This window comes from Sus scrofa, chromosome 13 (assembly GCF_054392235.1).
Source record: "Sus scrofa isolate SSC_HxYL_T2T_F1_AM1 chromosome 13, Sscrofa_HxYL_maternal_Yorkshire_Landrace_v2.0, whole genome shotgun sequence".
In the NCBI taxonomy this organism is placed as follows: domain Eukaryota; kingdom Metazoa; phylum Chordata; class Mammalia; order Artiodactyla; family Suidae; genus Sus; species Sus scrofa.
In genome coordinates, this window is record NC_139395.1 from 27,304,521 (window position 1) to 27,326,258 (window position 21,738).

At 34.4% G+C, this 21,738-nt stretch overlaps 1 protein-coding gene across 34 annotated transcripts in view; it reads right to left on the reverse strand.

Annotated features, from left to right (window-relative positions):
- The window catches only part of TOP2B (DNA topoisomerase II beta), a 91,321-nt gene that overhangs the window by 26,208 nt on the left and 43,375 nt on the right, over positions 1-21,738 (reverse strand). For all 34 annotated transcript variants that reach the window (XR_014822288.1, XR_014822289.1, XR_014822287.1 and 31 more), the window contains 14 exon segments: positions 16,049-16,194; positions 15,123-15,220; positions 14,044-14,256; positions 10,470-10,643; positions 8,785-8,886; positions 8,565-8,702; positions 6,412-6,550; positions 5,924-6,081; positions 5,645-5,770; positions 4,613-4,723; positions 4,421-4,526; positions 2,593-2,702; positions 2,165-2,257; positions 1,957-2,071 (listed from right to left, as the gene is read on the reverse strand). Coding sequence is in view for 28 of the 34 variants with exons in the window: in XM_084986610.1 (XP_084842736.1) it covers positions 1,957-2,071; positions 2,165-2,257; positions 2,593-2,702; positions 4,421-4,526; positions 4,613-4,723; positions 5,645-5,770; positions 5,924-6,081; positions 6,412-6,550; positions 8,565-8,702; positions 8,785-8,886; positions 10,470-10,643; positions 14,044-14,256; positions 15,123-15,220; positions 16,049-16,194 (1,829 nt within the window). In the remaining 6 variants the exon portion in view is untranslated.

Here is a 21,738-nt window from a genome sequence, read left to right on the forward strand (position 1 = left end):
TGGCATAGAAATTTATAGACATCTGAGACCAATTTAAACACGAGTATCAGAGAAGACTTCAGAGAAGGGATGTAACTTAAAGCTAGAACTAGATGGATTAGTAGATCTGTTACTATCTGAAAAATCAAGGTACATAAAAATTGACTAACTTCTTTGGCACAGCAAAGGAAACCAAAAAGAGAAAAAAAGACAACTTACAGAATGGGAGAAAATAGTTTCAAATGATGCAACTGACAAGGGCCTAGTCTCTAAATTATACCAAAAAAGCCAACAACCCAATAGAAAAATGGGCAAAAGACCTGAATAGACATTTCTCCAAGGAAGATATACAGATGGCCAACAAGCACATGAAAAAATGCTGAATATCCCTGATTATTAGAGAAATGCAAATCAAAACTACCATGAGATACCACCTCACACCACTCAGAATGGCCATCATTAATAAGTCCACAAATAACAAATGCTCGAGGGGGTATGGAGAAAAGGGAACCCTTCTACACTGTCGGTGGGAGTGTAAGCTGGTACAACCACTATGGAGAACAATATGGAGGTACCTTAGAAATGGTACATAGAACTACCATATGACCCAGCAATCCCACTCATGGGCATACATCCAGACAAAACTTTCCTTGAAAAAGACACATGCACCTGCATGTTCATTGCAGCACTATCCACAATAGCCAAGACATGGAAACAACCCAAATGTCCATTGACAGATGATTGGAATAGGAAGATATGGTATATATACACATGGAATACTACTCAGCCATAAAAAAGAACAAAATAATGTCATTTGCACCAACATGGATGGAACTAGAGACTCTCATACTGAATGGAATAAGTCAGAAAGAGAAAGACAAATACAATACAATATCACTTACCTCTGGAATCTAATATATGGCACAAAGAAACCTTTCCACAGAAAAGAAAATCATGGACTTGGAAAACAGACTTGTGGTTGCCAAGAGGGAGGGAATGGGATAGATTGGGAGCTTGGGGTTAATAGATGCAAACTATTGCTTTTGGAATGGATTAGCAATGAGATCCTGCTGTATAGCACTGAGAACAATGTTTAGTCACTTCTGATGGAGCATGATAATGGGAGAAAAAAGAATGTAGACATGTATGTGTAACTGGGTCACCATGCTGTACAGCAGGAAAAAAATTGTATTGGGGAAATAACAATTAAAAAAAATTTTTTTAAAAATCAACTAACTTGTTAAAAGTTATAAAATCAGGAGTTCCCGTCGTGGTGCAGTGGTTAACGAATCCGACTAGGAACCATGAGGTTGCGGGTTTGGTCCCTACCCTTGCTCAGTGGGTTAACGATCCGGTGTTGGTTGCCATGAGCTGTGGTGTAGGTTGCAGACACGGCTCAGATCCTGCGTTGCTGTGGTTCTGGCGTAGGCCGGGGGCTACAGCTCGATTCGACCCCTGGCCTGGGAACCTCCATATGCCGCGGGAGCGGCCCAAAGAAATAGCAAAAAGACAAAAAAAAAAAAAAAAAAAAAAGTTACAAAATCAAAATCAAAAAGCTCTAGATAGAAAACTAAAATCTGCTCTTGATTACTAGGTAGCCATTTCTAAATATTTTTGTCAAATTAAATAAGTTAAAAGCATTAGGTTTTTGGGTACTGAGGATTAAAGGCACTTTTAAAATTCAGTCTCTAATAAATACTTTAGAACTTATCAAAATCACATTTTACTTTCTAGTTTAAAAGTCTCCAACAACTTGGGACAAAGGCTTTAAAAATTTGCAAGTTAATTTTCTTTAAAAACTCAAAAACGGTTTAAAGGATTCAAATTAAAGGATATAAAATATTTCAGAACTACTAAACCATCTAAAGATCAATTTCAGAATTTTAAAATTTATTTTAAGGATGGCTTTAAGCACATGGAATTAAAATCTACCCAATAACATACAAAAAATGAAAAAGATTCTTAAAAACTACTCACCATCAACCAGAGACGGTATAGATCTTTCATTGTCTGAGTTTGAGAAGAGAATCAATTCCTTGTTGATGAAATCATTGTAAGTCAAATGCTTTGTTGCTGTACCATATAAAAATTGCTGAGAGAAAAGTTATATGGCAATTATGTCATTATTGCATGAATTTTAGTTTCTTTCTCTTTCTTCCCCCAGACATGATTCTTTAGGACTAACCTCTGGTAAGCCATGTAATCTACGCTGTCTCCGATCTTCCATAAAATTTGTTAACCATTCTTTTCTGTCATCGATCTTCTTTTTACTGAATGCCTGAGAGATTACAAGTTACAATTTCACACATTAAAAATAAAATGAATTTCATTACAAGATTAAAATTTATAAAGGCAAATAACTATTAGTTTCTGGGAAATTAAGGCTTCTTCTAATATGCCTTTATGAGAAGTACACGTGAACAGAGTTCTTTGAATTAAAGAGCTATGAAGGCAGGGCATACTCTGGGGTGATGAGGAATGACACCAAGATTAACTAGGTTGGGCAGGAGAATTCAAAAGAGACTTGTCACAGACAATCAAGATTGGAAAGAAAAGTTAGACAGAGAAAGGGAATGGATATTAGGAGAGACTTTTAAAAATTAGCTTTATTACCAAGGTAATGGCAGCATCATCTTCAGGACCAGCATATCTAAATAAGATGCGGTGCCTTTCCATATCAGCAAAATATTCCTTTGCTTCCTTAGCGGTACTGGTACCCAACCCTGCACAATTTTAAAAATAAAAGTGAACATAAGCCAAACACTGTATGATTTCACTTATACGTGGAATCTAAAAAACAGATAGTGATAGAGAGTAGAATGGTGGTTGCCAGGGGCTGGGAGGAAGAGGGAAATGGGGAGATGTCTGTTAAAGGGTACAAACTTTCAGTTATGAGCAAGCTGTAGGGAAGCTAATGAACAACATAATGCCTCTAGTCCATAATACTCTACTGTATACTTGGAAACTGCTAAGCAAATAGATCTTAAATATTATTGCCACACAGGGAAAAAAAATGTAGCTGTGAGACAATCAGTGTGTCAACTTGATTTTGGTAATCATTTCACAACATATACATATATTAAATCATCATGTTTACACCTTAGCCACATACAATTTTATTTTGTCAATTATACTGCAATAAAGCTGAAAAAGATTTTTAAATCATGAACATCAATGATGATCTAAAAGCACTAAGTGAAAAGCAGATGGATCAAGCTGGCAATGCCTATACAATTACAAGGAAAAAATATGACAAGAGAAACAGTATGTTAAGGTTTAACAGAATTATCAACTAAATGCAATGTGTGGATTTGCTTATCCTCTGATTCAAAAACAGGGGGGAAAAAAGCTGTAATGGAGTTCCCTGGTGGCTCAGCAGGTTAAGGACATGGCATTGTCACTGTTGTAGCTCTGGTTAGCTGTGGTATGGGTTTGTTCCCTGGCCTGGGAACTTCTGCATGCCATAGTTATAGGGGAGCAAAAAGAAACTATAAAAAAATAAAAAAATAAAAAAAAAACTTTTAATACATTCAGGAGAGTTGTTTTTTTTTGTTTGTTTGTTTGTTTTTGTCTTTTTGTCTTTTTAGAACCTCATCTGCCACATATGGAGGTTCCCAGGCTAGGGGTCCATTAGAACTGTAGCCACTGGCCTACGCCAGAGCCACAGCAACGCAGGATCCGAGCTGCGTCTGCGACCTACACCACAACTCATGACAATGCCAGATCCTTAACCCACTGATTGAGGCCAGGGATAGAACCCACATCCTCATGGATGCTAGCTGGGTTTTATAACCATTAAATCATGACGGGAGCTCCACATTCAGGAGAATTTTAACATGGACTGAATATTTAAGGTTATTAAAGAAAGGTATGATAATGGCATTACAGGCAAGGAAAAAAAAATTCTCTTAGGGAATTTCCACTGTGGCTCAGCAGTAACGAACCCAACTACTACCCACGAGGATGTGGGTTCAATCCCTGGTCTCGCTCAGTGGGTTAAGAATCCAGCATTGCTATGAGCTGTGGCATAGGCCAGCAGATGTAGCTCCAATTTAACCCCTAGCCTGGGAACTTCCATATGTCATAGGTACAGCCCTAAATAAGACAAAAAAAAAAAAAAAAAAAAAAAAAAAAAAAGACTTTTTTAGAGATACATACTAGAGTATTATAGAAATAATTAATATCTGGAAGTTATTTCAAACTAATGGGGTGGCAATGAGAAGAATTACGACGAAAAAAGATTGGCCATGAGACAGTAACTTCTTAGGTAAGTGCCCATTATACTACTCTCTACTTACTTAAAATTTTCCAGTACAATTCTTTAAAAATCAGCAATAGCTATTTTTGAAGGCTAAAAAAGACAAACTTTCAAAACATTTTAAAATGCTCTTATAAAAATAAATATATCAGCAGTAACTTAACAAAATTTTAGAATACAAACCTTTGTAGTATTTTATTTTCCAGGCTTTCTGGTTTTCTATATGTTTTTTCCACTCATCAAATTCAGGAATACTGTAGAAGGCAAGTTCCTGCTTATTTTTGCTAGCCTTAAATGAATAATTTTTTAAAAAAAGTTAGTTTTTCTGCTACTCTTTAAGACAACAGTATAAAAATATGTTGATATAAGTAGTACCTTTACAATAGGCGTAATGAACTCTTCAAGAAAACCATGCTTCAAAAGTGATGGCCAATTGTGATGGATGAAATTAATAAGCAGGCCTTTTATGTGAGAACCATCTTGATCCTAAACAAATGTTAGCAAAGAGTGCTATAATAATTTTGTGAAATATTAAAAAATTACTTACATAACCAAATTTTTAAGTGCAGGAATGCAGTAAGGAGGCAAAATGTCATTCAAAATTTATAACTGTGTTTTACAAAACAGAAGAGATTATTCTTTGGATGATCACAGTACAGAATTTTCTTAAAATTCAAATAAACAACATACCTAAGTGATAGACTGAATCTTTCTATGATTATAAAATGTAATACCCTATCTTTTTTGTAGTTCACCCAGATTTCACTAGAAGAATGACTGAATACATGAAACATTGTTATGATGCCACTGCACTGGAAGGACTCCCATGGAGTACCATTACTCACAAATCTCTTGGCATCAAAATTGATAAATTTCTGCTTAAAAATACAGAGTAGCTTCTCAGTGGAAGGCTTTCTCTGCAAATGCTTTCAGTTAGAGTACAAGAGACAAGGTGTTGAATGCATATGAAAACTCTTCCTTTTCAATTTTCTAGTTCTTTCCTAATTAGTAACATTTTACTTTTCAAGTCCTCATAGTTTTTTGTGTATCCCAAATTATGTCATCATATACAAATATTAGCCATTATTCTATTGATTGTTTCTTACTTGTATTTTTCACCATTTCTTTCCTGCTTAGATGTAGACTTCAACCTCATAATACTACACTATTTTCTACTCTTCCAATATTTACTGCATTTAAAAACATTTTTAAAATAATAAAAAAATGGTTACCATAAATTAGATAATGTAAAATGTGCTTCACACAAACAGTGCCACTAAACAACACTTTTCCTCCGCTGTACAATCACTTTCACTTGTACTATCTTGGAAAAAATATCAAACAGAAACAGACAGCAAAAGGACATTATGGAAAAGATAGGTGTTAACATGTGGCTTTTAAACCAACCTGGTCAGTCATAATCATAATCTTTCCATAGCGTAAAGTTTTCAGAGATTCTGCATCATCATAACTTTTCTTATATTGCAGGCCAACTATTTTAATAATATTGTTTATTTCTGCATTTTCCATGATCTGTGCAAAAATGAAAAGAATTGAAAGTATTTTAAAGTATTAAAATTTACAAAAGGTGAGTCAGAATTTACATGTAAAAATTTAATTGTTTTAGTAAAGTTTTACACTGTGGTATGTGTGGGCCTATGTGTACACACAGATACAGACAAGTACCTGTTTATGAGAAGCCTCCCGCACATTAAGAATCTTCCCCCTGAGGGGAAAGACCCCGTATCTGTCTCTCCCGATCACTCCTAGCCCAGACACGGCCAGCGACTTGGCCGAGTCCCCTTCCGTCAATATCAGTGTGCACTCCAGTGAGTGTTTGCCACCTGAGAGAAACCAAAAATGATAGACATTCCAAATTTCTCAGTTTTACCAATGAAAAATATGAAGCAAAAAAAAAAAAAAAATCAGTAATCACATGATAACGAAAAACGGTAAGTCATCTTATATTATGTTCAGTATAATTTAAATATTAAATATATTTTACTGAATTTCTATTCCCCCAAAGTTAATAATATGCAGCATATGTGGCAATTTTAGCAAAGTAAAATTATACTCTGAACATGAAATCCCAGAGTCTACGTGTGGAAAATTAAAACAGTCCATAACTAACTAAATAAAAACCTCAATCAAAATTTAAAAGATCTGACACTTACCAGCATCATTAGCATCATCCAGTTTGGGAATACCCTTGATTTTACTGTACTTTACTGATGAACACTTCTTGTTCAGCTGTGTCTGAGCCTTAAATTTCACCCAGTTCAGGATACTTTCTACAATGCCACAGTTAGAGGCCTAAAAATGAAAGAGTAATGATATACAAGCAAGTCAGAAGTTCATACACTTAACTAAAATTAATGTACTTGGAATCTAAGAGTTACAAGGCAAAATAATAAGTGATAATAATAATGATGTATGGCAAAATAATAAGTGATAATAATAATGATGTGTGTTGGTAAATATTCTAATTAGGGTAAAACTAACTCAGGCGGCTATTCACGATGACCCATTGCACTGAGATATAAAAACATGATGAAAGGGTGATTTTACTGCACATGAAAAAGAAATTATAATAAACTCCATAACAAACATTTTTGTTACAAATTAATTTTGCTTTTGTTACAAATTAATTTTGTAATAGCTTTTGTTACAATTTTGTTAAATTTTAACAAAGTAAAAGCTGATCCACCCATGAATTTACTACTTCAGGGATTCTAGACATTGACATTTCTGACATTCCCTCAATACAGAAATGTGACTCTTGAATTCGCTATGACAAAAAATATTAACCTGAAGGGAACATTAGGATAAACTCAAGAACTTATAAATAGCCTTATTTCGTAACAAGTTTGGTAATGAGGATTTCAACATTATACTTGTATGTGTCATATATGTGTCATTCTATAGTGAATCAACATGTGACAGGATGTCAAACTGCCCTCCCCCCAAAAAATAAAGCATCCCAAGTTGGAGTTATTTATTTTTAATCAACCTAGGTAGTTTGATTTAGATGTATGAAATATTTTTCTGGAATATTTGAGTTTTTGTTTGTTTTGTTTGCTTTTTAGGGCCACACGTGTGGCATATGGAGGTTCCCAGGCCAGGGGTCAAAACTGGAGCTGCAACTGCCAACCTACACCATAGCCACAGCCATGCAGGATCCAAGCCGTGTCTTCGACCTACACCACAGCTCATGGCAACCCTAGATCCCTGGCCCACTGACATGGATACTAGTCCAATTAGTTTCCACTGCACCACAAAGGGAACTGCCATGGAGTATGAGATGTAAACAGAGGTGAACTATGTTGCCAGATGTAAACTCCCTCTGCCAAAAGTAAAAGAATGTAAAAATCTAAAATCAAATCACGTCATGATAAGGACTGTTATTTGTAATTTGGGAAATCAAAACATAGTGTCATTTGTATTCAGAATTTGTTATGTTTAGACCCCAAGTACTACTCTATAGGCCTTTAGCTAATACCTAAAGAATAATTTGTTTTTGTTTATGAGGCCCTGTCTTTGAAATTCCAGTACTGGAATTTGGTAAATACGTAACCTCTATTGCAGTTACACGCTACTCCTTCAACGAACTATAAGCTGCCAAAGAGGAGGAGCTGTAATTCATTCATCTTTACATTCCCAGTACAAACATTTAAAGGTATTTTAAGTATGATTATTTAATATATATTTGATGGTATTGGTGAACAAGAGAATTGAGGCAAATCTTGCTTACTCATAAAAGGTTATGATTATTATTAGCAGCCATAAGGCTAGTTATAAATGTAAGATTTTTTATTTATTTATACTCTCATCTTGTTTCATAAGAGTTAAAGACAAAATAAATATGTACAAAGTAAAATAAAATTTTAAAATATATAGGATATGGTAAATTTATGTTTTGCATATGTTACCACCATTTTAAAAAGCTATATAAAGGTAAAAATAGATGAATTTGAATTGAGTATAAAAAACGAAATCAGGAGTCCTATAAAGACCTATGCATTTGTTAGAGGTAAATCTGGCTTTTCATAAAAGCTGGCCAGTGAAAAGCTAAAAACACAAATTAGTTACATGATTCCCTATTTTAATGCCTGGCAAAATAATCATTTCATGAGATACTGTCTAACCTTTGAAGTTTTCAGAATCAAGCATATTAGTTTTTAGTATAAGTTATGCCTGCACCCACAGTTAATACAAGAAAGAAACATAAAAATTAGAACAAATTACAATAATTTATCATAATAAATCAAGAAAACTACGTAACTCTCAATTTTTAAAAACGCTGAAAAATAATATAGATTTTACTCACTGCTTTAAAAAACTTTTCTGACAGCTGACATTTGGACCCAAAGCTTTTGGGCTGCAGAGTCATGTTTTCTTTAGTTTGAGAATCAAAAGTTGGATTTTCGATAAGGCAATTAATGAAAACCCATATGTGGTTTTTTACCTGTTGAAAACATATCCAAAAAAGGTCAACATGAGAACAAAATTATTTAATAATTCAACAGAATATATAAAACATCACTTACTTGAAAAGGTTTCACTGACACACCAGCTTTGTTCTTTTTCTTAACTACTTCAATCAGTTTACCGACAACTTGGTCAACTACATAATCCACATGCCGTCCACCCTAAAGAAGGAAGAAAAAATAGAATCCAAAATCTTCTACTGTTAAGGTAGCAAAATACTTACATATTCATTTTTTTCTAGAATGAGCACTTAATCTTCACAAGAGCTTGTGAAGTCAATATTACATTATCAACCCTTACTTTCCAGAAGACTAAGATGAGTCAGAGTTGTGATTTTAAAAATAAAGTCTTTTTGGTCATAAAGCTAATTAGTAACTCCATACAAAGTGAAAACTAATAAAAAGACACACGAAAGTGAGAATGAACACTGGCCTGGTGGAGGTAATGACACAAGATTTACACTTAGGAACTATGGCAGCCAATCCGCAGTTGTCCATCCAATAACCATTTTCCCCTTCTACCTTATTGACAAACCCAAATTTGTTTGTTTTTAACTGGCAACAAGCCCAATTAAAAAGATTCACCAATCTAGACTCCCTGGCAGCTAGAGGTAACCACCTGACCTAGTTCTAACCAGAGTCATTAGCAGAGGTCTACTGGATGGGAGTTCCAGGAAAGCTATTGTATTTCTGTAAAAGGGGGAGAGATTTAGTTGGCACATGCAACTGACGAACTTCATTCTCTCTCCCTAGAACCTGGAAGGGCTCAGCAGGCATCGTCATAAAGGCATGAGAATGAAAGGCAGGAAGAGCACAGGTCCCTGATGACACCATGGAATCACAGGACCAGATTAAGATGCCTACCTACCACCAGTCAGTCCCCAGTCTTAAGAGAAAAAAGAAAACCTTTACATGTTTACAAACCATTGTATATTAGGTTTCTATTACATATAATAAAAACCAATCATATCTAATACAAGATATCTATTGACTAAAAAAAGTGATGCTAGATTATTAAAAAAAAAAAAAAAAAAAAAAGAGTTAAGGGAGCTTGCATTGTGGCTCAGTGCATTAGGAACCTGACTAATATTCATGAGGATGTTAAAGGACCCGGAGCTGCAGTGTAGGTCGCAGATGCGGCTTGGATCTGGTGTTGCCATGGTTATGGCATAGGCCAGCAGCTGCAGCTCCAATTCAACCCCTAGGCCCAGGAACTTCCACATGCCACGGTATAGCCCTTCAACAACAACAACAACAAAAAGTTAAAACTTGATAAATCTCCACTCTAGATCATTCTAAAATATAGGCTAGTATAGACTAATACTGCATTATGGTCAATGGCTAAGTGCTTATAAGTGAGAAGAATTTTACTTGATTTTCAAATTCAAAAGCCTACAGAAAAGGGTCCAAACTCCTTAGAAGAGCAGATAATGCATTACACAATCTGACCCCAACACAGATTCATGTCTTCTCATTTACTCTTTTACAGTCTAAACTCAGAACACAGAATAAGGAGTTTGTTTTCATTCTAAATTTCATAAAATACAAATGTATTCAACTATAAATACTAATCATACAAATGTATTTCTCAATGGACGTTTAAACTGTAAAACAGCTATTTCATAGAAAATAAGCTTTTATTTTCATAAGTCAATTTGGATTTCACAAAGCAGTCTGGGTTTTTGTTGTTTTTAATGTAACATTGTTCTACCATTGACTTGGAAACAAAGAACTGGGGTACTCACTTTTGTTGTTGCAATACTATTTACAAAGCTGATTTGCTGGAATCCTTTCTCACTCAATGTGAGACAAACATCCCATCTTTCATTTGCAAGTTCATGAATAACTTTCAGGGCCACTCCAGTTTCATCCAATTTGTCTTTCACATAAAGATCTACATAACTGCGAAACCCATTTACCTAATAATTTGGAAAACAAAAACAATAAACTGAAAGCTGGACTAGGTGCCTGCCTTCAGGTACTCTCCCACTTCCCCTCACTCACAATAGCTCTCTATCTGCACATCCAAACCTTCATATCTTCCCCTTACTCCACTCCTTGATTTCCTCCCTTTAAAAAGGTCTTCATTCCCATATGCACTTGATGAAGAAAGGTTATGAAGGGACAGCTGGACAAATAAATTATAAAATCTTTCAAAAGTTTAGATTTTAAAATGACAAAGTTGACTTCCAGTTTGAGTTCAGACATGTAGAGGGCTGAAAGAAGCAGCAGCAACAGCACCCTTACCAGAAAACAGCTGTAAAAACACTGAAGTGAGTCTTCAAAAATCTTAGATAAGGTCCTATGAATCTTAAACTAGAAGTTCTGACAAAGTGCTATAGGACAAGTGTGGACTAGCATGAGCGTGTGAAGTACCTAAGTGCTATGAATCAAGAGGTTCTTACTCTTTTTGCAGGTGTTTCCTCCAGGACCCCCAGCAGGTTTTCACAGGGAAGATCAGAGAGAATCTAGAAAAAGTTCCAACTCCCTCATAGGAATGGACTGGAGAATAGCAGCCACAGAGAACTCTACCCATATCCATCTTCCTTACCCCCCCCCCCAAAAAAAGCTTAATTTACAGGGGAAAGGGTATTGCTAGAAAGCTGTGGTAAAATGTTACCATTGGGATCAAGTAATTCACCCAGCCACACTCACACCACCCCCATCTTATTTAAATTTTAAAAAAGCTTATTCTGCAGGGTGAGAGCCTGAAGGATACCGAATGAAAGCACTGGTAGTCATCGCCTGCTGCAACTAGAGAAAAAGAATAGAGGACAAAGGAAAAATCTCTACTTTTACAGTAGGGACAGACACTCCTCTGGCCTCTGAAGGCCAAACCCTGAGGCAGGTCCACAGCACCCAACAAAGTCTGAGACTGAATCAGACACAAAAGTCTCCCTCAACCTGCAACCAGACCAGGAGGCCTCCAGTATTAACAGGGGTTTTCAGCTGAAAGAGCTGCAAGACAGAGACCCTACTAAGCAGCAGCTCAAAGGGGAGGCCCAAAGTAAAAACAAATGATAAAAACAAAAAAGAATTTGAAGTATCTGGTGCCCACAGCAACAACAAACTTCAACACTAGTGACAACAGTAACAACAGATTACAAGCACAGCTCATTTCCTGTACAGATTAACATAAATCCTCATACTAAAGCTTATTCACTCCATATCTACTACTCTACACAACATAGTTGATTTTCAACAAAATCTTACAAGGCATGCCAAAAGGCAGGAAAAAAAACAGCCTGAAAAGACAAAGCAACCATCAGAACCATACTTGTATATTCACTGACGACTTAACTATCGGATATGAAATCTAAAATAACTGTGACTAATATGTTAAAGTCTCTAACGGAAAAGGTAGATAACTTGCAACTTCAGCAGGGAGATGGAAACTCTTAAGAATGAATCAAATGAAAGTGCTAGAAATCAAACACAGTAAAAGATATGAAGAATGCCTTTGGCAGGCTCTGCAGTATACTTGACACAGTAAAGGAAAAAAAAAAAATCCATGAAATTGAAAATACAGTAACAGAAATTAAAGAAACTAAAACACTAAGAGAAAACAGTGAATAAAGCAGAGCAAAATATCCAAGTATTTGGGACCCTACAATATATGCATATTTGGAATACCAGAAGGAAAAGAAAGAACAGTACGTAAAAGAAATATTTGAGGAGTTCCCGTCGTGGCTCAGTGGTTAACAAATCCAACTAGGAACTATGAGTTGCAGGTTCAATCCCTGGCCTTGCTCAGTGGGTTAAGGATCTGGTTTTGTAGTGAGCTGTGGTATAGTTCTCAGACATGGCTCAGATCTTGTGTTGCTGTGGCTCTGGCATAGGCTGGTGGCTACAGCTCCGATTAGACCCCTAGCCTGGGAATCTCCATATGCCACGGGTGCGGCCCTAGAAAAGACAAAAAAAAAAAAAAAAAAAAGAAATATTTGTGGAAATAACAGCCAAAAATTTTCCAATATTAGTGACAGACACCAAACAACAGATCCAACAAGTTCAGGAAACAAACAGAATAAGTGCTAACAAACAAACAAAAAACTATATACACACCTACATATCATACTCAAAAACCAAAGACAAATAGAAAATCTTCAACACAGCCAGAGGAAAAAGAAACATCTTACCAACAGAGGAAAAAGGATATGACCTATAGCAGAAACCATGCAAACAAGACAACAGTGACATTTTTAAAGTGCTGGAAAAAAACCTGTCAATCCATAATTCTATATCCAGTGAAATTCTATTTCCTTTGAAAGTGAGGAAAAAAGGGCTCTCTCAGACAAATGTAAGCTGAGGGAATTTACCTGCCAGCAGGCCTACCATACAGGAAAGAAATATCAAAGAAAAATCTCCAGACAGAAGGAATATGGTTAAGATTAGAAACTTAGATCTACAACAAGAAATTAAGAGCATGGAAATGGAATAAGTGAAGGTAAAATATAACTTTTTAGTGTATTTTTCATTGCATTAAAAGATAACTGACTGTTTAAAGCAATAATGTCACTAATTGCGGAAAAATTTCTGCCATCAAATATTTCTTGCACTTCCCTCTTTCCTCTTCTGTTGTTAATAGCATAGGTAACATGAAATGTATGATGACACTGACACAAGGGGATGGAAAGAAGGGACTTTGCTGTTATAAAATCTTTTTGCTACATATGAAGTGATAAATTATTTGAAGGTGGACTCAAATCATTTACAAGTATATATTATAAACCCCAGGGCACCCAATGAAGTTTTAACAAGTATAATAATAAGTAAATTGAGGAGATAAAATGGAATCATTTAAAAAATGTTCAATTAAAACCAGAGAAGGCAGCATAAGAGGAAATAAAAAACAAAGAATACAATGAGTAAAAATCAGATAGCAAGATGGTAAATTTAATCCAAATATATCAACATCAAAAATATCATTTTAGTCATTTAAACCTATAAGTTTAAAAAGATTAACAGAATAGAGTTCCCGTCATGGGCAACGCAATGGACACGAATCTGACTAGAAACCATGAGGTTGCTGGTTCAATCCGCGCGGCTTCGCTCAGTGGGTTAAGGATCCAGAGTTGCCTTGAGCTGTGGTATAGGTCTCAGACACTGCTCAGCTCAAATCTGGCTCTGGTGTAGGCCAGTAGCTGTAGCTCCAATTGGACCCCTAGCCTGGGAACCTCCATATGCTGTGGTGTGGCCCTAAAAAGCAAAAAAAATTTAAAAAGTAAAATAAAAAGATTAACAGATTAGATTTAAAAGCAAAATCTAACTATAAGCTATTTACAAACTGACAAAGCATTAACTATTATATAAGACACTTACAGGCAATTTCTTTCCATTAAACATAACCTTGACTCCTTTGCATGAACCAGCCAAATCATAAGCTCTTCTGGTCATGAGAGCCACAATATCCTTGTCAAGTTTTTCCATCTTAAATTTGGCCAGATCTGGTTGGAATGTTATACATGTGTAATCTTCACCATCAAAATGTTTAATTTTGGCTTCAGAAGTCTTCATCATATTATTCATCCATGTCTTTAAAAGAAAAAACATTCAAATATTTCTATAATGGTTCTATCTTTGATAATATATAAATACCATCTAATGAAATACATTTACCACAACTATATCCATTTTCCGGCTTCCCAACAGACCAAACGATGCCTTGAAACTGATACTAGAAATGAAAAAAAAATTAAACACTACTATTAAAACAACCTCATGGGGTTCCCTTACAGTGCAGCAGGTTAAGGATCTGGCACTGTCACAGCAAGCAGCTCGGGTCACTACGGCGCTAGTTTGATCCCTGGCCAAGGAACTTCCACATGCCATGGGCGCAACAAAAACAAATAGCCAAGCAAACAAAAATCCCACAACCTCATGCTAAAAATAAGCAAAATAAACTGCACAACTTTATACACTGTTAAACATTCTTCAACATGACCATACAGAATTTTACAAAAATAAAAAGGTATTATGCCTTTCCTAACAAAATTATTCTAGCTTATGTAAAATGTCAAACCATTTTCAAAGTTCTTAAAAAGTGAAATACGATAAAATTTTGAAATATAAATTTGATAAATCAACGAAGAATTTTTCACATATGCTAAGTAGATGCATTTCAATTATCTTGGGAGATTTCAGGACATTTTCTCTATTACTTAAATAAGTTAAAGGAAAAGTCTGTTAAACAGAGTATTTTCTTTTAAAAGAATGGGATGGGAGAAAGATAGGTTTATATAAAATCTTCCAGGCATTCTGAAGTCTTTTTACTTTGACGACTTGCTTAATGATTAAAAAAAAAAAAAAAGTTATATAGGTATCATCACAATTTACCTAAGGTTCTATTATCTTAACAAACACAATTTTTAAAAAAAGAATTAAGCACATTTTTATCATACCTGCTTAAAACTATGTTTGTATTCTTTGCAAGCAGTTTCTACTGTAAATTTTGTACTGAAAATATTACAAAGTTTTGCACCATAACCATTGCGACCACCTGTAAGAACAATTAAATGTGAAAGGTTTAATGAAAATGATTTTAAAGGAACTTCATTAACTAACCTACCGTAGGGCAGGTCTACTGCAAAACAGTTTCCATTTATTGCAGTATCTTAATCATCAACTGAATATTTCAAAGCATATTTAGATTTTTAAAGAAAAATATGATTAAGATTTAGCACATATGGTAATATAATTAAAACACATTTTGTAGATTCATTATCTTCACTTCAAAAAATTAAGCTTTGTATTTCCTATAATCCAGTAAGCTTTCTATCACATTCACTTCTCTATTATAAAATTTAAATCTATAACTTCCTAGAGCCTTGGTTTTGGGGAAAAAAAAAAAAACTATCAATCTACTTAGGAAATATAAATAAATAGACAAACATCTGGTTTTTGGTCACAGCACAACTCTATTTATAATCTGGACTTTTAATCTTGACCCTCTTAAACAGTTTAAAAGTAATTTAATTGATACCAAAAGACATGGTACTTATGTAAAAACAAATTCACTTATACAGAAATCATACACATAAATTAAATTCAAAACTCAAACTATTAGCCAGGTTAGAGTTCCAGGAGTTCTGGCATAAGTCAATGTAACTCAATAGCTAAGCTTTTAAAATGTCTCTATTAGACTATAATCAAGACAATAGTTATACATGACAGTTGTTTATATATATTAATTCTGAAAAGGATTTTCTCACAACAAAATTATACAGATTTCCTTTTCTGTACTATTATAGAAATAATAGTAAGAGATTTTATGTTAAGAGAACAATATTTTTCAATTAAAAATTCTGATCAACCATTTGGACTTTACCTGTTACTTTTTTCTCATCGTCATCATAGTTACTGGATGTTAAAAGCTGTCCAAAAATTAATGCAGGAACATAAACTTTCTCTACTTTGTGTTCTACTACTGGAATGCCTTTCCCATTATTCCAAATGCTTATAATGTTAGATTCACTGTAAATAAATAAGCAGAGTTAAGGGCTTAAAATAGCTTAAAGATGTATCAATTAATTTCCATCAAAAGTAACCAGCATAAATCTGAGTAATTATAAGCCAAATGCCAGCCATTACCAACTGGAGACATTCACTCATCTTTCAAGAAAATACTTGCTGTAAGACACACATTTCTATCCCTGATTCATAACTCAAATAAGGATCGCCAAAATCTGTAAGTAATATTGCAAAATTTTTCAGGAAAAGAAACTCTTTTCAACAGTAAAAAGCAATGAAGCTTTTATTAGAACCCAGCTATCAATTCCATTTTCTTTTCATACACGTCAGCCATGACCTTCCTGCTTCATTTTGCCCGTCAACCACCTGTGAACTACAAACTCTGCAGGGTCAGTGGCCATGGACATTTTCATTTCCCACCTGACTGCTGAGCAGTACAGACAGAAAAGGAAAAACAGCCTGAAATGTATTCTATTCTCTGCCTAAATGTGAGAAGGTTGTTTACATTGTGTCCAACATTTTTATAAACTAACTTTACTGGTTTTAAAACATGTTAAGTATCACTATTTTAGGTCTTCTAGGTATTTCTATCACAAAACCATCCATTTTAGTTCTAAATGGTATGAAGTATATGCTTCCTACAGCTAATAATAACTTGCCATAGGCAGTGGTCCTAATGGAAAAATTTGCCTGCCTTACTGTTTTAGGTAGTATATACCATGATGCCTTTACCCATTTAAGAGCCAAATTTGCAAAGAAACACAGCTTCATAATCAACACTAAGAACTGTCTTCAAAAGCTACTATTTGGGACTTCCCATTATGGCTGAGCAGATTAAGAACCAGACATAGTCTCCACGAGGATACTGGTTCAATCCCTTGCTCAGTGAATTAAGGATCCAGCATTCCCACTTAGGTCCCAAATGGTGCTTGGATCTGACGTTGCTGTGGCTGTGGCTACAGCAGCAGCTCCAATTTGACCCATAGCTTGGGAACTTCCATATGCCACCAAGTGAGGCCCTTAAAATTTTTTTTTAAAAAGCCACCATTTGCCAATCTAATAAACAATTATTCTGTTTCACCCACATATATATAGGTTAATTTCTCTAGAGTTACAACTAAAAAAAAAAAAAGTTACAAAAGCAAAAATGAAAATCAAAGATCCAGGAGGAAGTTAACTAAATCAAAAAAGCTTTTTTTAAAAAGAAACTAGAAAATAACTTTTAACACATATTCTTTCCCCAAATCAGCAAAACAACTTCTCTTTCCCTCACTCTACAATATGGGTTCAACTCTCTGAATCACCAAGACTCATATCTTGCTATCATTTCTATTCATATCTTCCTGTTCATTCTTTAAAGTCATTTAGTTATGAATATATTAGTTTGTCCTTTTAGATTCACTTAATCAGTATCTAATCTTCCTTCATTCCAAATGCCAGTATGAGTCTAAATTAATATCACCTTAAATACTGATTATAGCAACAGCTCTAACCATGGAGCTATCCACTCCCCTTAAACAATATTCTGCATACATAACAATGATGGACTCTCCACAGCTTTCATAACATTATTTTTTGCTCTAGTACATAGCAATAGTTCCATGTTTTCTATAAAATCAAGGTTAATAGTCCTCTATTGCACGTTCAAATCTCATCATCCATACATATCCCTACTTACAGTCAAATTTAACTACCACCATTCTGCATCATGCATTATATTTCCCTTCAAATCAGTTTTTTTACTTGTCCATGTTCATTCTCAATTCTTCCATTTTTTTTGTTTATGGGTCTTTCTCCCTTGCCCATAATATCTTTTTCCTCTCTTTGTCTAGCCTTAACCTCAAGGATCAATTTAAAACTTCAGTTCTCCCACAAGCCTTCTGTCCAGCCTAAAACAAGGTTTCTCAACCTTCCTTATGTTGAAATGTGCAAAAAATCTAAATTACTAACTGGGGACCTTAGGACATAATTAGGTTGTGCCAATTGTGGGTAAACACGCTGGACAGACAGAGTACACAGCTGAATACTTAAGTATGTAACAGTTTCAAATCAGCTACTGTACTTTACCTTGTGTGTTCTCTCTCCACAGGTAAATACAATGGGCCTTAGAAATAAGGGCTGTGTTTTGCACTACCCTTTTAGACTTCCAAATAGTTCCTAACTTGGGCTTAAAACCTATAACTTATTAAGTACTTTTTTTTTCTCTATTAAGCTCCAAGACATTTCATGGAGCTTAACAGAGAAGAATTCTGAAGGAACTAAAGACAGACAACAATTGGAAGATTACAGATCTTAAACATCTGACACAAAAGTCAATATACTCACGAGAAAACCCTAATTTTTAAAAAATCTTACTTAGCATATGTGGTACTATAATTAAAATAAGGCAGTCTGTAAATTCATTATCTTCATCACAGTTTCAAAAAAATTAAGGCTTAATACCTCATACATTCCATAAGCCTAGATGTGTACGAAACAAACTTCCTATCAGAATCACTGCTCTATTGGGAAATTCCAATTTATTTCACTTCCTAGATCTGGTACTAATTTCCGTAATCTCTAAACAATGATTTGGAATTCTACAACTGAATTATTTGCTCCATCAATAATGTTCACAGAAGTACTAAGAATGATGTGTTTGAATAGAAATAAAGTTTCAAAGTGATTAAAGCTAAAAAGAAATATGGAAAACAATCTAAATACCCAAGATTCATCATTAGAAAGAAGTTAAATAAATTATGATATACCGACCTAATAAAATGTTTAGGAATAGTTAAAAAGCATTAAGGAGATCTGTGTATGTTAATAAGGTAGGCTGTCCACAGTATGTCAAACAAAAATAAAGAGATAAAAATAGTATAGAGAAGGCCATTTTTTAAAATGTATATACATACATGTAAATATATTTCAGTATGAGTATTACTTTTTGAAAGCTACAGCTTTAAGAGTTCCAGCTCTAAACTAACAAAAATACTTAGGCTAGAGAAATAAAACTCTGGTTAATTTGTTTTCCATGTTGGTTTTTAATCAAACAGTTGGCAGCAAGTAAGCTGTTTCAATACTATTATATGTTTAATAGATTTTAAGCACCCCTGTAAGAAGTTGCTTCAAATTCTCTTTCTAGAATTGCTACCCAAATTCTGCATGGCATCCCTTATTAACCTATTCCTATGTCTTTTAAAACCATGGCTGTTTACTTAAATTTTATCCTCACATCACAGAGTATTATTGAAAGAGAAAGAATAAAAGCTAAACTGTGCTGTATATCCTTTATAATTAACCTGTTAACTATCAAAATTTAGCCTCTCTTTTACATAAAGAGTTCATGTACACACATGAAGAAAAATAAAATCTGCTATACAAAAATGAAGAATTAAACTCAAAGAATATAAAAATTAACAGCAGAGAAAAATGTGTCAGTAAAATTAACAGCCCAACAGCACTGACCCCCATCTGATTCTACTTGAAAATGATTTGTTAGAAATCTAAGTTAGGCAAAACGCACATCTCTAAAATAAAACTTATTTTTAAAAAAAACAGCATTAATCCTGTAATATATGTAGTAAAGAAAAATATAAGGAATGACTTTACAGGAGAAAATTCACAAAAGACAAAATGTTATTGTTAAAATTGAGAAATGAAATATAAATAAATACTAAGGATCAGCAATGTCTACCAAAACTGATGTCTACTGCCAATTTTAAATGTGTGTGTGTGTGTGTGTGTGTGTGTGTGTGTGTGTGTGTGTGTATAGAATAAATACCTTAAATAAAAGCATCAGAAAGATTCAAGATTCTTTCATCAGCAACTTGGATATAATGGAAAAGTAAAAATAGGAAAGGAGAGGCGAAAAATATACCCTACCTTCAACCTTTCTTTCTTAGAGTAGTTGAGAATGAATTTTTGTTTTATATTGAAATAAAAGAATCTGCTCTCTAGCAGTTAAAATGTCAAGATAAATCAAGAAAAAGAAACTGTTATCAGATTACAATTAAAAACCAAATAAACTGAGTTATAGTTCTATGTCACACTTATGCCCACACAAAAGTGTCTGGTGAATTCCCATCATGGCTCAGCAGTAACAAATCCGACTAGGATCCATGAGGATGCTGGTTTGGTCCCTGGCCTCACTCAGTGGGATAAGGATCCAGATCGGGCATTGCCATGAGCTGTGGTGTAGGTTGCAGGTGCAGTTCAGGATACCACATTGCTGTGGCTGTGGTATAGGCCCGCAGCTGTAGCTGATTCAACCTCTAGCCTGGGAATTTCCATATGCCATGGGTGTGGCCCTAAAAATCCACAAAAAGAAAAAGTTTTGTTGAATGAAAAGGGATTGAGGAAGAGAATAATTTGGTACAGAGTTGTTTTAAAGCTCACTTCTTTTTTTATTTTGTTTTGTTTGGCCACACCTATGGCACATGGAGTTTCCCATGCCACAGCAGCAACCCAAGGCACTGCAATGATAACACTGGATCCTTAACCCACTGTTAAGGCAACTTCCAATACAGCTCACTTCTTGATCACTTCACTATGATGGGATTTTATGTAAGCTGTTTTTTAAATCCACATTGTTAGATCAATGTGGCCAAAAGAATTACCGTAAAAGATCCAAATTTAATCATAACCATGTCCATCAAGAAAGTATTTAAGACCCTCTTCCTTAGTTTTTAGTGGGAATCTTTCATTTACAATGTATTAAAAGCTTAGATATCAAACATTCAACATCTGTTACTCTTTACTAGCTCCCCTAAAACACAAATCATTTTTAATTAATAATTTCTTAATACAGAAGAAATCTTAACAGTGAAAATTCCCTTATCTTAAATGTCTGCATCAGTGGCAACTTTTAAGTGTCCTGTGCATCTTAATACATAAATTCTCAAAAATGTATTTGTTACAGAAATGATGCAAGTGAAAAATAAACAAGAAAAGGAAGAAAAAGAAAAATCAAGAACAGTATAGCTATGCAGTAATATTTTCATATAAGATACAGTCAACTTCATGGTATAACCAAACAGAAATTACTGTCTTATCATTTATCTTAACTATGTCCTCTGAAATTAGATTATTGACAGTAAAGCTATAACAGAATTATTAAATTTTCATGTTAATGAAAAATTTTTAAGTCATGTTAAATTACTGATGAAATTATAAAGGATAAATGTAATATCTTACAAAAGGTATACTGGTGAAAACATGATAAATGTAACAACTATATTTCTATCTTAAAAACTTTATTATTTGCCCTCCCCCTCAGCCCTCTGGAAAAAATGACCACAGTGATTAACTGAACAACTGGTATATATTCTATAATACTAGCAGCTCCCAATTAACAACTGATATTGTAAATAATGGAAAAGGCCAAATACTGATCATTAAAAAAAGTAAATTTAAGCCACAATTAACTGGAACAACACTAGCAATAGCCCTTAGCCTTGTGCACCAAAGCAAAAGTAAGAAAGAAAAGATTGGGAGCCTTGTGCACCAAAGCAAAAGTAAGAAAAAGATCATGGCTCAGTGGAAATGAATCTGACTATCATCCATGAG